We start from the raw sequence: 12,748 nt of genomic DNA, 5'->3' as shown, positions 1-12,748 counted from the left end.
ATGGGCACAAGGTGATAAACAGTCATTCCTTCCCTGTCTATAAGCCAGTGCCCTGCAGCAGTATAATAAAAAAGTTAAAATCTGTAGCTTGCACTTGATTTTAGGTGTAGAAAGTAGGTACAGCTCTCAGGTAAGTAGAAGATAAATCAGCACGTAGTTTGTTTATAAAATGAATTCAAGCTAATGATATCCCTTATCTCCAGACTAGGCTACACAGCGGAGGGCTCCGGTGTGGCGATAGACTGGGTGTGCGGCGACGCGGAGAGCCTGGCGCTGCCTGATGAGAGCTACAACGCCTATACCATCGCATTCGGCATCAGGAACTGCACTCATATTGACAAGGTTTACCTACTTCCTAAATACTAATAGCCACAAGTGATAAAGATGAAAGGAATAAAAATCACAAAGGGTTCATGAGAGTCTGGCTTCCTGTTTCGCCCTTTGGGAACAGAGCCCAGAATGGTGAGATGTCAAATATGGATGCAGTTATTTGTCACAAACTGTAATTTGAACCAAAAATTCCCATACTGCAGAAGAATTTTTAACTATTATATTCTACATTCATTTCAGTTATATTTTTTTATGTCCAGGTCCTTGAGGAAGCGTATAGGGTGCTGACGCCCGGCGGCCGTTTTATGTGCCTTGAGTTCAGCCAATTGCCCAACAGTACTCTACAATGGTAACTATTCTAAAATACTATTTTGCCCGCGGTGTTGAGGGAACTACGACCTGCACCTGCTCAGCTTCAGCCAATCCTGCTTCATTAGTTCAAAGAAGCCCACTAAGATTTGTGTATTAATTTTACTCAAGCTAGAGTTACTTACATTACGCTATGTTATGCTTGTACGCAGGGTATACGACCAGTATTCGTTCCAAGTGATCCCAGTGCTGGGCCAGCTGTTCGCGGGACAGTGGAAGCCTTACCAGTACCTCGTCGAGAGCATCCGACAGTTTCCTGATCAGGTATATATCCTTCCTTCTCTATGAAGTGACATAAACATCATGACAAGAAGTTTTAGGCCAAAACTTCTTGGTATAGCCTGTAACTGGAATACAGAGATCAAATAAGTAGTAGCTTTATGTATATTAGTACCCAGATGACATACCTGGTACCTAGTGAAAAGTTCTATTTACTTATTACCAGTTCTTGCACGGGAAGTAGTAGCGGGATTCGTTCTCTATCACTCTACCTTTGTGTTGGAGAGAAAGCATTGGTCTAGTATTCCATTTGCTTTACTGACTGACGACGAAGTCTTCGCACATTTGACCATTATAAAACCTGCCGTCATTTCGTTCCCAGGAGAAGTTCAAGACGATGATCGAGGACGCAGGTTTCCGTCAGGTGACATACGAGAACCTCACGTTCGGCACGTGCGCCATACACTCGGGCTTCAAGATATAGTGCTGTTTATTCGAATATACCGCTGTTAAGTTTATCTCTAGATAGTCGTTTTTTATGTAAATAATAGTGTTACTATTTATAACTGTTGTTTCAATTTTATAACTCTTTCCATTATTTTTTTTATATCCCTGTACAGTTATTTTGGTGCATCAAAGGATATAGGGCAAAAGGGTTGTTGAATAAGGAAAACAAACATCTTTTGTAAGGAATTTATTAAGTCCATCAAACTGTGTTGGTCTTTGGAATGCAGATCCAGTACCTAAATTACATCATGTATGTCCACACATTACAGCTATGATATCGAGCGTCGGCGACGCGCACGTTACAATACATTTGTGATTTATCTCGACTCCCTAACATCACATCATTACAATTTCTATTACTTACATAATACGTCAATTTTTAAAACAACATCCATTCTCGGCCAGACATCCAGACATACGCCTCGTATCGCTGTCACGCAGGTAGGTTGTATGAAAGCTCATAAAGCATGCTAATTATTTATATATGACACTGAATTGTTAGGTCTAACACACTAATGAGCAAAGCTAATAGAAAATTTCTGTCATATCGTCTCTGACCGACGTCCTACGTCTAGGAAATAAACGGCAGACATCGAGAAGCAAATAAAGTGTGAGTTAAGGATATCCAAACAAACATTAATACTCTGTACCGAGCGTGCACTCAACATAAGTTATTTTGCAATTAATTTGAATATTCATACCCAAAGGTCCTGATCCTGATCCAGCGCGGAGGTGGCGCCGCAACCGTCCGATACCAAATCCAACATCCCAAAGGGAACTTTACATCCACGCGACAAATAGTCAAATGTCCGCCAGAGATCCGCCGGTGCGGTCCGATCCTACACGCGAGGCTCTATCCTGACTCACACCTCCAGCCAAGCACATCCAACGAGCCCAATCCACAGTGGATGAAACAAAAGAAAATGCTTTTAATTATAAACAGTCGGGAATACAACGCGAGCGGACGCGGCCGAGCTACTGCCGCGCCCGCATCGGCCGCCGGCCGCGGCCGAGTGTCGGCCGCCAGTCGGCCAGGCTCGGCCGCGGCCGGCGCTCGGCCGCTACAGTAACGTGTCTTATGTCTAGCGTGTGTGCCGTCCGCCGCCGCGCCGCCGCCCGCCGCTCCGGCAGCTGTCGAAATATACACCTTCAGTTGTCATACGGTATAGCGAGCGAACACAGGGAACTCTGCTTATGGAGACCAAGACCAACTCTACTACATTTAGGTATCATTTCTAGTAAAACTTGAACAAATGAGCTTAGTCTTCGCACTCCATGCGCTTAGTAGTCTGTGGTCGCCGGTACTAACGATAGGGAGCTTCCAGTTTACGTACGTGTCCTCCACATTCGGACAACGAGACAACTCAATTAAAATACAACAAGATTAAGTCGATTATGCAGTACATGTTTTGTTATTATCCTGTACTTTTACAATTTTTGATAAATAGGAGATTAAAATATTTATTTAAAAGTAATAATTATAAATATCTCTCTTATGATAATTTAGATTATCTTCCAATTTATAAAAATAAATATTGAGCACGCATTTTACGAAATTAATTGAAGCACAAACTCATAAAAACATAATGATACTTTTGGAATGCAAAATAAAAAGATTTAAAAAGGAAAGAATAACTTTAGTAAAGCTATGTCAATTATAATTTGCCAAAGTATGTCTGTATTCCCGCAAACCTGATAAATCCATATGAAATCCATATCCTTATAAAGTCCGGAGATATTTTCAATTATTTGGAAAAAGTCCTGAGTAGTCCAGTGTTATTCTCAATAAGCTGTCAACTGCTATATCCAGTGTATCCTTCCTTTACTGTAAATATTGCTGTCGCTTATGTAAAAATATTTCCAAGACAGTATAAATATAGATACGGATTTTAGTCATTCATTATATTACAAAGACAATTGATAATAAGATAAAATAATCCTTAGAATTTCATTGAATAATATAAAACATTTCACCTATGCTAAGCCCTACAACATTCATAAAGTATGCTAATTAAATTGACATTGTAATTGACACTGAGCAGTAAGTGATGCGCTATTAATAATTCTCAAACAACGTGAAGAGATCACAAGTCATTGCAAATGCATGGAATGCACAATTATCATTTACTTTGTAATTTGACGACATTTATTCAGTCTAGATCTCATGAATTGTCTGGACATGTTCTTAAAACCTTTTTAGTCCAAGACGTCATTTTTTTTATCTATGATGACATGTACCATAGTGAAGTGTACGAATTGAGGCTAGGCTTGTAAGGTTGGTAGTCGGGGCAGTGGGGTACCGACCTGTGCTCAGTAGTTGTGGCTGCGCGAGCGGCTGCGCGAGCGCGAGTAGGAGCGGCGCACGGGCGAGTACGTCGGCGACCCGCGCCGCCGCGGGGAGTACGAGCGGGACCTGCGACCAACATATTATTAAATAATAAAGCATTATACAACAATTTGTTTCAAACTGCATCATGCGTATACTCTTGTTTATAGTAAAATATGAAAAAACGAGGGCTGGAGTCTGGTTTGCTGGTGAAATATGTTCAAACTGACCAAGAGAGCAAGTCGTCATAACTGGCTGTTTTGTTGTGACGGCAATAATTGCTACAATTCCATGTTAGACGTAGGCAAGATTTGAAAAAACTCCCATCTGCTCTTGGTAGAACGCTGCTTCAACTGCCTCAAGAAGACTTAATCAGCTCATTTTAATTGTTGCACACGACCTATATTACAATGTTATCTCCTATGATTACACTAACAACGCTGGAAAATACTAACTAATGAAACAACAAGGAAAACTAGTTACTCTGAATCACAAAGATAACCAATACATATTTATAAAAAACCAGTAAAATATGGAAGCTTGTGCAATGCTAATCTTGTTAAAGGCAGTATGATACTGCACTACATAAAACAAGGAACCACTTCTTGAAGGAATTGGATTTGCACCATATTTAGTTTGGCAATGCATACAAGATGATAGAGGGATTCACGTCTAAGACTAGATCTGACTGCTCTAAGATATTATCCAAGCGTAGCCAGTCACACTGTGCACATACCTGTCTCTTCGGGATTGGTAGGTATCCCAGTACATTACACATTATACTAACAGTGTTACCTGTTCATGAGAATAAATATATAGTCTGACCTGTCGCGATCTCCGCTGTAGCGGTCAGCGCCTCCGCCGCCGCCGCCGTAGTCTTCCTTCACGCGAATGTACGACACCTCGCCCTGCACAACACCGTAACATTAGTTTGAAGTTATTTTATATACGTGTATTACGCTTTTAAAAGGTAAGGTTACGTTCCTTGCCGTTTCTGCCCAAAAGACTTCCACTGCTGGACTAAATCAAAATCAAAAGTCATTTATTCAAAGTAGGCTGAAAATCAGCACTTTTTGAACATCAAATTTTCAAAAGACAGGCTCCATAACGCCCGCCCTTCACCACTTCCTATGTGTTTTTGCTGGGAAGAAGAAGTGGTGGAACAAACTCCCCAGCAAAGCCAAAGGGGCAGCTCAAGAGAGGTGATTTCCCCTTAAGTCACTTTGTTGGGCAAGCGTGAAGTAGGTAAGTACTTTATAGAATGGCAAGGTTACTTTTGCTGTTCGAGAGGTAATTCAGTTGTTTATGTTCAGTAGACAGACTGTAACGTCATCATCAATGATGTTGTACACTACACTTGTTTTTGTAAGTATAATCTTATCAGTATTTACGAAACGTGTAAGCAACACCAAACTCTTTATTGTGAGTATTTACAACTGTTCTTTTGTAAAGTGCAAGATAAGATTTTATCTCAAAAAAATATGAAGGATTTTCGACTGTTCCCATAATTTCAGGACTTTTAAGATTCATTCAAATGTCAAATTTTCTCAGAGAGAGACCTCTCTTACAAAGTCACTAATCTTTTCGAAAAGAAGTGTTCACAGGTTTGAATCCACACTCATTTTCATCAAGAAATTTATTCCATTACAAAACAATAATGTAAATTGAAAACATTAAGTATTCCTGAATAATTGAAATGTTTTACCAAAACCATTATTCACAACTACTGACAAGTTCATTGACCTCACGTGCCTCCCTCCAACAAGTAACCTAACACCATAGATAACAAAATCGATACAGAGCACAAAGGTATCACCTTCGCGCCTTCGCCGACCATGGAGGATCAATACCTTTGCATGTCTGTTTGTAATATACCTGGCTTCATAGTGCCATAACCACCAACTTTTGGATTTATTGTTTTCGAGCTTTGTTAAGTTTTTCGACAATATAATCGAAACTAGGGGTTTTAATCACGAAGAGGGTAGAAAACTTTAACTTAATGTATTAGGGGTGGATAAAGTGGTTATAAACTTGTAGGAACAGCAGCTAAAATTGGTAATGACTTAACAATACTGACTCAAATATTGGCTATGGTTGAGAGCTCCGAAAATGTTTGTTGTAGTTGTTTTGTATATGAAGGAACTTAATGAATGATGCCAAGCTCACCTCATGACTTCTGAACCTTGAATCATCAAGTTTCTTGACAGCATACTTCATGTCCTCGTGGCGCAAGAACTCGACAACACCGGTGCCATCTTTGAAGGTGTCGGCGAAGCAGACATCGCCCGCCTCGCGCATGTGGTCCTTGAGGTCCTGCCAGGAGCCGGAGGGCGGCAGGCCGGTGACGAGCACGCGGTACTCGGAGCGTCGGGCGGGCGGGCCGCGGGTGGCGGTGCGGGCGCCGAAGCGCTCGGGGCCTCCGCGGCCACCTCGGCCTCCGCCGCCGCCGCCGCCGCGAGGGAACTCCACGCGCAGCCTGTACCCATCGTAGTCGTAGCCGTCGCGAGCGCGGACAGCGTCATCTGCATCTCTGGAAAAATAACATGTTTTCAATCAAAACTGATGCTAGGATCTATGATACACAAATGCTTGATTTTACAACAAATATACAGGTTTCGTATCAGATACATTGTTTCATAAGCAGATCATTTACTGTTCACCAACATCAACTTCAATGTCAAATAAGTTTATTCAAATTGTGTATGTCATTCACATACAATATTTAATGGCGTTTAGATATGAGTCATCAGTATTATTCCAACAATTTGTACCTCAACAGTGATAGACTCAATTGCTAAGTATTATTAAAAATGTTTTGTGCATAGCTTAGTACTAAAATAAAATAGTTTTATCAACAAAAGACTTGTATTTCAATATTTTTCATTCAATTGTAGGCACACAGTGTAGCATATTTATCAGTATGTTAATTAATGGACTAATTAACACAGCATGAACAAAAGCCAATGACAAACTGCATGGACATACCATTGTTATAACATTCAACTGTCTTTGTAGTTTAATTCCCAAGCAATATGAAATTATTATGACAAGTGAAAGTCAAGATATGTTGGACAATAGGGTAGTGTCCAGGGTCGAAATAATGAAATAATATTTAGTCCGCTTTTTAGATAATCAAAAAATATTGGATACGTATTTTTTCTTTTTTTAATTAAACATAAAATGACAAAGATAATACACTTCAAAAATTAGGAGTGGGGGCCTTTTACGTCACAGTGTCCTGAAAATTGTAGCAACTTGTGACGTCACACTCAACTTTAACACGCTATATCTTAACAAGTTCTGATCCAATTTAAAAAAGAAAAAATACGTATCGCTTAATTTTGGACAATCTACAAGACGGACTAATTATTATTTTTTAGGAAACTAGCCTATTAACACATTGTGACAGAATATCATTTTAGTATACAAAATTTTATGTTGTGTGTATTTTGGATTGCTGTGTATGTTGTTTTTTAAGTATGAACAATAACAGTGATATGTACAGTACACAAGTGATGATAAAGCCACAATTTGATAACAGTCTGTGGTTAATTTATCAGGAATGGCATTAACCAAGCATGTTATTATTCTTGATAAAGTAAATACCATTAGCTTAGAATTATTTTAATGTGTTTAGTAATTAAAATTTTATGTGTAATTAATTTTTATGTTCACTATGTCAGGTAATAAATGCAAATGTGACTCGTTTATTTGTTTTTAAAAACACATTTCCTGACTGAAATGCCTACTTCTTCCAGAGGCAGAAATTAACTTCCTAATTGTCTAACTTCATCATCATCAGCCTTTATATTCTCTCACTGCAGAGCTATGGCTTCTTCTTATACAGAGAAACACTGAGCATTAATCACCATGCATTAAGGTGGATTAGCAATTTTGGACACCCATGACATGGTGAATAAAGGTGACAGAAAACATCTGGACTCCAAGTTTTACACCACTCTGCTGCTTTCAACAAGTGTGCTGTTTGAGTGTGTGTATGCCACTAATTATAAAACAATGTGTGGGGTAACTGGCATGGATAAATTGAGGAACGATTATAACAGATGTAACCTGAGGATAAAATGGATTGGTTGCCTGAAGACATGAATAAGAAGGTTATTATGGGAAGGTTATCAGAATGTTAGTATGATGTCTGAGAGAAAAAAAATGGAAGAATAATATGTATTGCGCCAACCCCGAATGAACAGGGTAAGAAGAAAATAAATTGTATCTGGCATTTATCAGGGCTCCAGCATACAACAGGTTGATGCTCATTTCTTCTCTATATAAAAAATGCCTACACCCTGCAGTGGAACAGTAAAACGCTAATGATGATGAATAGTAAAAATATATGGACAAATAATTGGGCATGTAAAAGGTATCAAATGACAACAAACTTGTAGAGATATTTGAGACTTGTTATTACTGGTCACATTTATGCTTTTGTTTTTCAGTTTGGAAAAAACACGGATGATGGGACACTTAAAATACAGTAGTGTGCTCCCCGAGTGCTACGCTACCTGAGGCTTATCAACCATTCAATTTGCTTTAAAAGTTATTAACAGTTTTGAAGACAGATCTGCTGAATTATATTTTTTTATGGGTGGAGGTAAAGTGCAATGGAAATAAATATAATTTGTTTTACAACAAACAATTCAAATACCTACCTACCTGTTTGTTGAATCATTTTCCCCCTCAAAGCACTAATTATAAATTCACTATGGCTGCTTAGATATCTGCATGTCGTGTTTGGATATCGGTCGTCAAGCAATTATCGAAAATAGCAAAACAAAGTAAACATTCAGTATAAAATGATAAGTAGGCCAATATAAACCACCATAACCTATTATGTGTACACAACAAAGAGGAATACCTACGCCTACGTCCAATAATTACTAACACGCAAATGCATGCTAACTTAAACGTAACATGAACAAAATCATGATCAAATTACCTCGGGTCCTCAAATTCGACGAATGCAAATGGTGGTCCTTTTCTGTTTTTCAGATCAACGAACGTAACTTTGCCGAATTTGTAAAATAGATCTTGAATGTCCTTTGTCCTTATGTCGGGGGGAAGGTTGCCAACGTATATTCTGCATTCATTTCTGTTGCTGCTGCTTCCGCCTGACATTTTAACTTATTTATTGAATAAATTAGGATATAATTTACGTTAATTTCCTTTATTTCTTGGGTAACGCTTCGGCGTTTCTCATTAGGAACTTATCAAATATGGCGTCCGAATTGACAGCTCAAGGAAACGGAAATAAAACAATATTGACAGATTGCCGTAGCTCAGAAAAGTCTATGGTCAGCTTTTCTTTTTTCAAGGTTTTCGTTCTAAAACATGAGAACCACGTAGACACATTTTCATCAGTTTTTATCATAATTTATCGATCACTAAATTAATAATAATATACAATATTCACTCATTTATGTCTTATTTTCAAAATAATATATGTTTTACTTTAAAAGTCTGGTTAAATGTACTATAACGAAATACATTACACAACTACTCCAATAGATTTCCACTCAACATTGGAATTAAGTGTATTTTTAGCTGAAATACTTACTTCTTTGTGAAAATACGAAACAAAAAGTTATTTTTTATTTATCCCAAAGTTTAATGGCCTCATATAAAATGTTTGAAAATACGCCATAAAGTTTATTTTTCGAATATGTTTGAATTTAGAACGCCCTCTACCGCAATTAGAAGAAATCTTCGCTGAAAGAAGCCTGTGAAAGAATCCTCTGGAAAGTAGGCATTGAATCTCCGGTTATCAAAATCTTTACGTGAGAATTTGTTCTTATCCCGAAGCAAAAGTGAGTATTTCTTTATTTTGGTGATTATTTATTTATTGTAAAGCATTTTAAATATTTTATTGTGCCAGTTTTCGATTATTTCAATATCTACAAAATGGTGTGCGAAAGTCCGAAGGCGGAACAATTTATATTCTGCAAATACTCGCAAAGATGTGCAACAAAATGGTTTTATTGATTTAACTATGATGTTTCTATAGTGATAATCTGCGTTACGCTATATTATCGTTATCTTCCGAAGCGCTAAGCTAAATTACATGTCGGAGCCTCGTTCCTAATTTCTCGTATCGGCTTTGATGACGGGCATTAGTGCTAGTGCTTCCGTTAGAATTACAACTAAAAGGCCGTCGCAGATTGTAGAAGAGGTCAGGTAAGGTAGACTGCGCCACTGGTATCATGAGCTATTCTGCGCTTTGAGTTTTTTCCACATTGCGACAATTATTTCTTAGTGGGTGAGGAACACATTTTGTAAAGGGCGCGCATTGAGTCCCGGATTTCGCGCTTGACCTTTTCTGGAGGTTATTTATAGCACTTTGTTGTTCAATATAAACAATCAATGTCCCCCTCGTGAGAGTTGAACAAAATCAATCATATCGGAATGTTATCGACGAGGTTCGGGAACCTATAACCTTTCGCATTGACGCTATCAGTCATCTATTGCAACAAGTAGGAGCTTATTATGATTATGCTAAGCTTAATGAGCAAAATAATGTAATTAAAAAGTCAGGCCCAAACCTTAGACAGCTTAGAATTTGTTTTCAAGCTCTTAATTTCTCCAAATATACATACCTAGAGTCACAATGATTGGGTTAACAGCCAAACTGATAAGATAGTGGAAACAACCCACTATCTATTATTGCGCCTAACTAGAACTACTTACTGCTTAAAAAACGACTTTTTCAAAAAATTTAGGCTAATGTTTGTTCACATAATATTTTTTTCATATAATTTAATTTAACCTGCTTATAGTACCTGAAGTTGGATAACATTCTAGAGCCAATTTCTCCACATAATACATACTTGTGTAATATACTTGAGATAAGTTATCTACAGTAGCTGGTAGAAAGTGGAGATTAGGATCACTTTAATATTCTAATGGTTACTCACCCCACTATGTTCTGTGCAGACACATAGCCGACAAGATGTGCGACCGCAAGGCGGTGATCAAGAATGCTGACATGAGCGAAGAGATGCAGCAAGATGCTGTGGACTGCGCAACGCAGGCATTAGAGAAGTTCAACATTGAAAAGGTAGGTCTAGATCTCATTTATTAATATTTGTCACACTTTATTTTCACAGTTGAATACCTAGGTGAAACTTCTGGTAATCTTAACAAAACCAATTAATTATTTACACCAAGGGAAGACTTAAATAAAAATCAACATACTACTACATAATTATTTTAACAATACACATCATAATTGACAATAAGCCACGGTGTGCAGGGTTCCCACGAATGATAACTTTGAGGTTTTCCTGTTGTGGTTAGTGCAATTTCTAAAATATTAATTCACATGGTTAATTAATTACTACATACATACTACAAAGTTATTAGAATATGAATGGAGCTAATGCTAGTTGGCGGAGACTGATGTCACTTTGCTGAGGGTGCATGTTCTGTTGCAGGACATCGCGGCGTTCATCAAGAAGGAGTTCGACAAGAAGTACAACCCGACGTGGCACTGCATCGTGGGGCGCAACTTCGGCTCGTACGTGACGCACGAGACGCGCCACTTCATCTACTTCTACCTGGGCCAGGTGGCCATCCTGCTGTTCAAGAGCGGCTAGGCGGGGCAGCGCCCCTTCAAAATTTTATGTTGTTAGCACAGACGCAGTATTACCGGGCGACGAGTGGCAGCGTGTCGCCGGCGGCATGTGTGCAGAGTGACTGTCTGAGTGTCTGAGTGAGTGCCAGGTGACCGGTGACTGATGTGAGCGGCACGCCACGCGACTAGACTAGCCTCAACCCACTGTTTATTATTTAACGATGCTGGACATTAGCTGCGTCGAATCTCTTCACTTCTTAGTCCCCGGCGCACTCGATGTATGTTTGTACTGTGTTAGCTATACTTAAGAATCGATATTGACTTGGGTAAAACATTCACTTCTAGTGTATTTATATTAAAAATTTTAGTTAATTATTCCTAGACTTATACCTAGCATAGCGTAAAAGTCATATGTTAGTATATAACTAAATTTATTGTTTAATTTCTTTGTTAATACACCCTGTGAAAATATTTTTCAATACTTATTAAACTTTCTTACAAACCAAACAACATCTATGATTGTTTATATTTATGTACCTTCTAGTCCTACTTCAGAAAATTATGTATGTAGAAACTTATACAAAATATACACATTTCAGTAACACAATACACAGACAAAATTGCTGCCTCAACATCTTTGTTCAGAAAAGTTTATAACCAGATTCAAAACTGTTTTTACCTTATATGGTTCAATCTTGGTCTCATGATTCCGGTCTCGGACTGCTGCCCTGCCTATTTTGTCAAGTAAGCCCAAACAAATTCACCAACACAGGTACTCATCTAACTCCTTTTTATCAGAAATTCAACATTACCAATACCTACTATTATACCATATTGTCTCTTGTGATTATATAAATCTACCTATATAACTTATCTAGGATCTAATGTTTTATATATGTATCTAATCAAATAAAGCATTTACTTTTGACTGTAGATGAGATATTTTATTACACAAACCCCCTCACATTTGGTCTATCTGGAAATGAAGGACCATTTCCTCTTCTTTTTTAAACCAACCGAACCGAAAAAGCGGTTTTCTCAGCTTGATCACTGTCTGTATGTGTACCCAACCTCATGAAAGGATGAACAGATTTTGAGTTAGATTAGCAGAAGAAATATCATCAAAATTAGCTCAGCCATTTTAATTTTCGCTATCATATTTTGCGACTTACATAGATTCGTCCATGTCAGCATCTCCATCATGTAATATCTGTATCCTGATATTACTTAGGGTTTCTCTATGAATGAACTTATGTGGTATGGTAATCCAAGGAAATACTCCGTCCTGGCATAAGTTGGATGCAAGAATTTCTTCAAAACCTTAGAATACAATTTTAAAATATTTGGAAATTGCAAGATGTTGCAAATTGGAGAGCTAGTGAACATAGCCTTGCGCGCTACTTTGCAAATTA

The 12,748-nt window shown here is 38.2% G+C and overlaps 3 protein-coding genes across 5 annotated transcripts in view; 2 read left to right on the top strand and 1 right to left on the bottom strand.

Annotated features, from left to right (window-relative positions):
- The window catches only part of LOC110378686 (2-methoxy-6-polyprenyl-1,4-benzoquinol methylase, mitochondrial), a 381,156-nt gene that overhangs the window by 1,102 nt on the left and 367,306 nt on the right, over positions 1-12,748 (top strand). The window contains exons 4-7 of one of the 2 annotated variants that reach the window (XM_064040480.1): positions 204-342; positions 591-679; positions 852-963; positions 1,301-1,439. In XM_064040480.1, coding sequence (XP_063896550.1) covers positions 204-342; positions 591-679; positions 852-963; positions 1,301-1,402 — 442 coding nt within the window. In that variant the 3' untranslated portion in view covers positions 1,403-1,439. Of the gene's footprint in view, positions 1-203; positions 343-590; positions 680-851; positions 964-1,300; positions 1,485-12,748 lie in introns of those variants that run through there. The other variant, XM_064040479.1, reaches the window with a different exon arrangement.
- Sf2 (Splicing factor 2) lies at positions 1,598-9,025 on the bottom strand. Its single transcript, XM_021338052.3, has 5 exons — positions 8,706-9,025; positions 5,918-6,281; positions 4,577-4,659; positions 3,730-3,838; positions 1,598-2,556 (listed from the first exon to the last, which is right to left on the bottom strand). Exons 1-4 carry the CDS (start codon positions 8,882-8,884, stop codon positions 3,736-3,738), a joined length of 729 nt encoding a protein of 242 aa, XP_021193727.1. The 5' UTR covers positions 8,885-9,025; the 3' UTR covers positions 1,598-2,556; positions 3,730-3,735.
- LOC110378690 (dynein light chain 2, cytoplasmic) lies at positions 9,413-12,269 on the top strand. 2 transcript variants are annotated; one of them, XM_021338053.3, is made up of 3 exons: positions 9,413-9,573; positions 10,697-10,820; positions 11,197-12,269. In XM_021338053.3, exons 2-3 carry the CDS (start codon positions 10,713-10,715, stop codon positions 11,356-11,358), a joined length of 270 nt encoding a protein of 89 aa, XP_021193728.1. In that variant the 5' UTR covers positions 9,413-9,573; positions 10,697-10,712; the 3' UTR covers positions 11,359-12,269. The 2 variants fall into 2 exon arrangements, with proteins under 2 accessions (XP_021193728.1, XP_049698881.1); XM_049842924.2 differs by lacking the exon at positions 9,413-9,573 and adding an exon at positions 9,918-9,940.

The sequence above is a fragment of the Helicoverpa armigera genome, chromosome 22, assembly GCF_030705265.1.
Source record: "Helicoverpa armigera isolate CAAS_96S chromosome 22, ASM3070526v1, whole genome shotgun sequence".
NCBI classification, from domain to species: Eukaryota; Metazoa; Arthropoda; class Insecta; order Lepidoptera; family Noctuidae; genus Helicoverpa; species Helicoverpa armigera.
The sequence above is the reverse complement of the archived record's forward strand: the minus strand, read 5'-3'. Positions and strand labels throughout refer to the sequence as shown.

Coding starts and splice junctions, on each gene's coding strand:
- Sf2 (XM_021338052.3), bottom strand. CDS start 8,884: ATGTCAGGCGGAAGCAGCAGCAACAGAAATGAATGCAGAATATACGTT. Junction 6,282..8,705: donor GTCGAATTTGAGGACCCGAG/GTAATTTGATCA, acceptor TTATTTTTCCAG/AGATGCAGATGACGCTGTCC. Junction 4,660..5,917: donor CAAGGTTCAGAAGTCATGAG/GTGAGCTTGGCA, acceptor GGTGTTGTGCAG/GGCGAGGTGTCGTACATTCG.
- LOC110378690 (XM_021338053.3), top strand. CDS start 10,713: ATGTGCGACCGCAAGGCGGTGATCAAGAATGCTGACATGAGCGAAGAG. Junction 10,821..11,196: donor AGAAGTTCAACATTGAAAAG/GTAGGTCTAGAT, acceptor GTTCTGTTGCAG/GACATCGCGGCGTTCATCAA.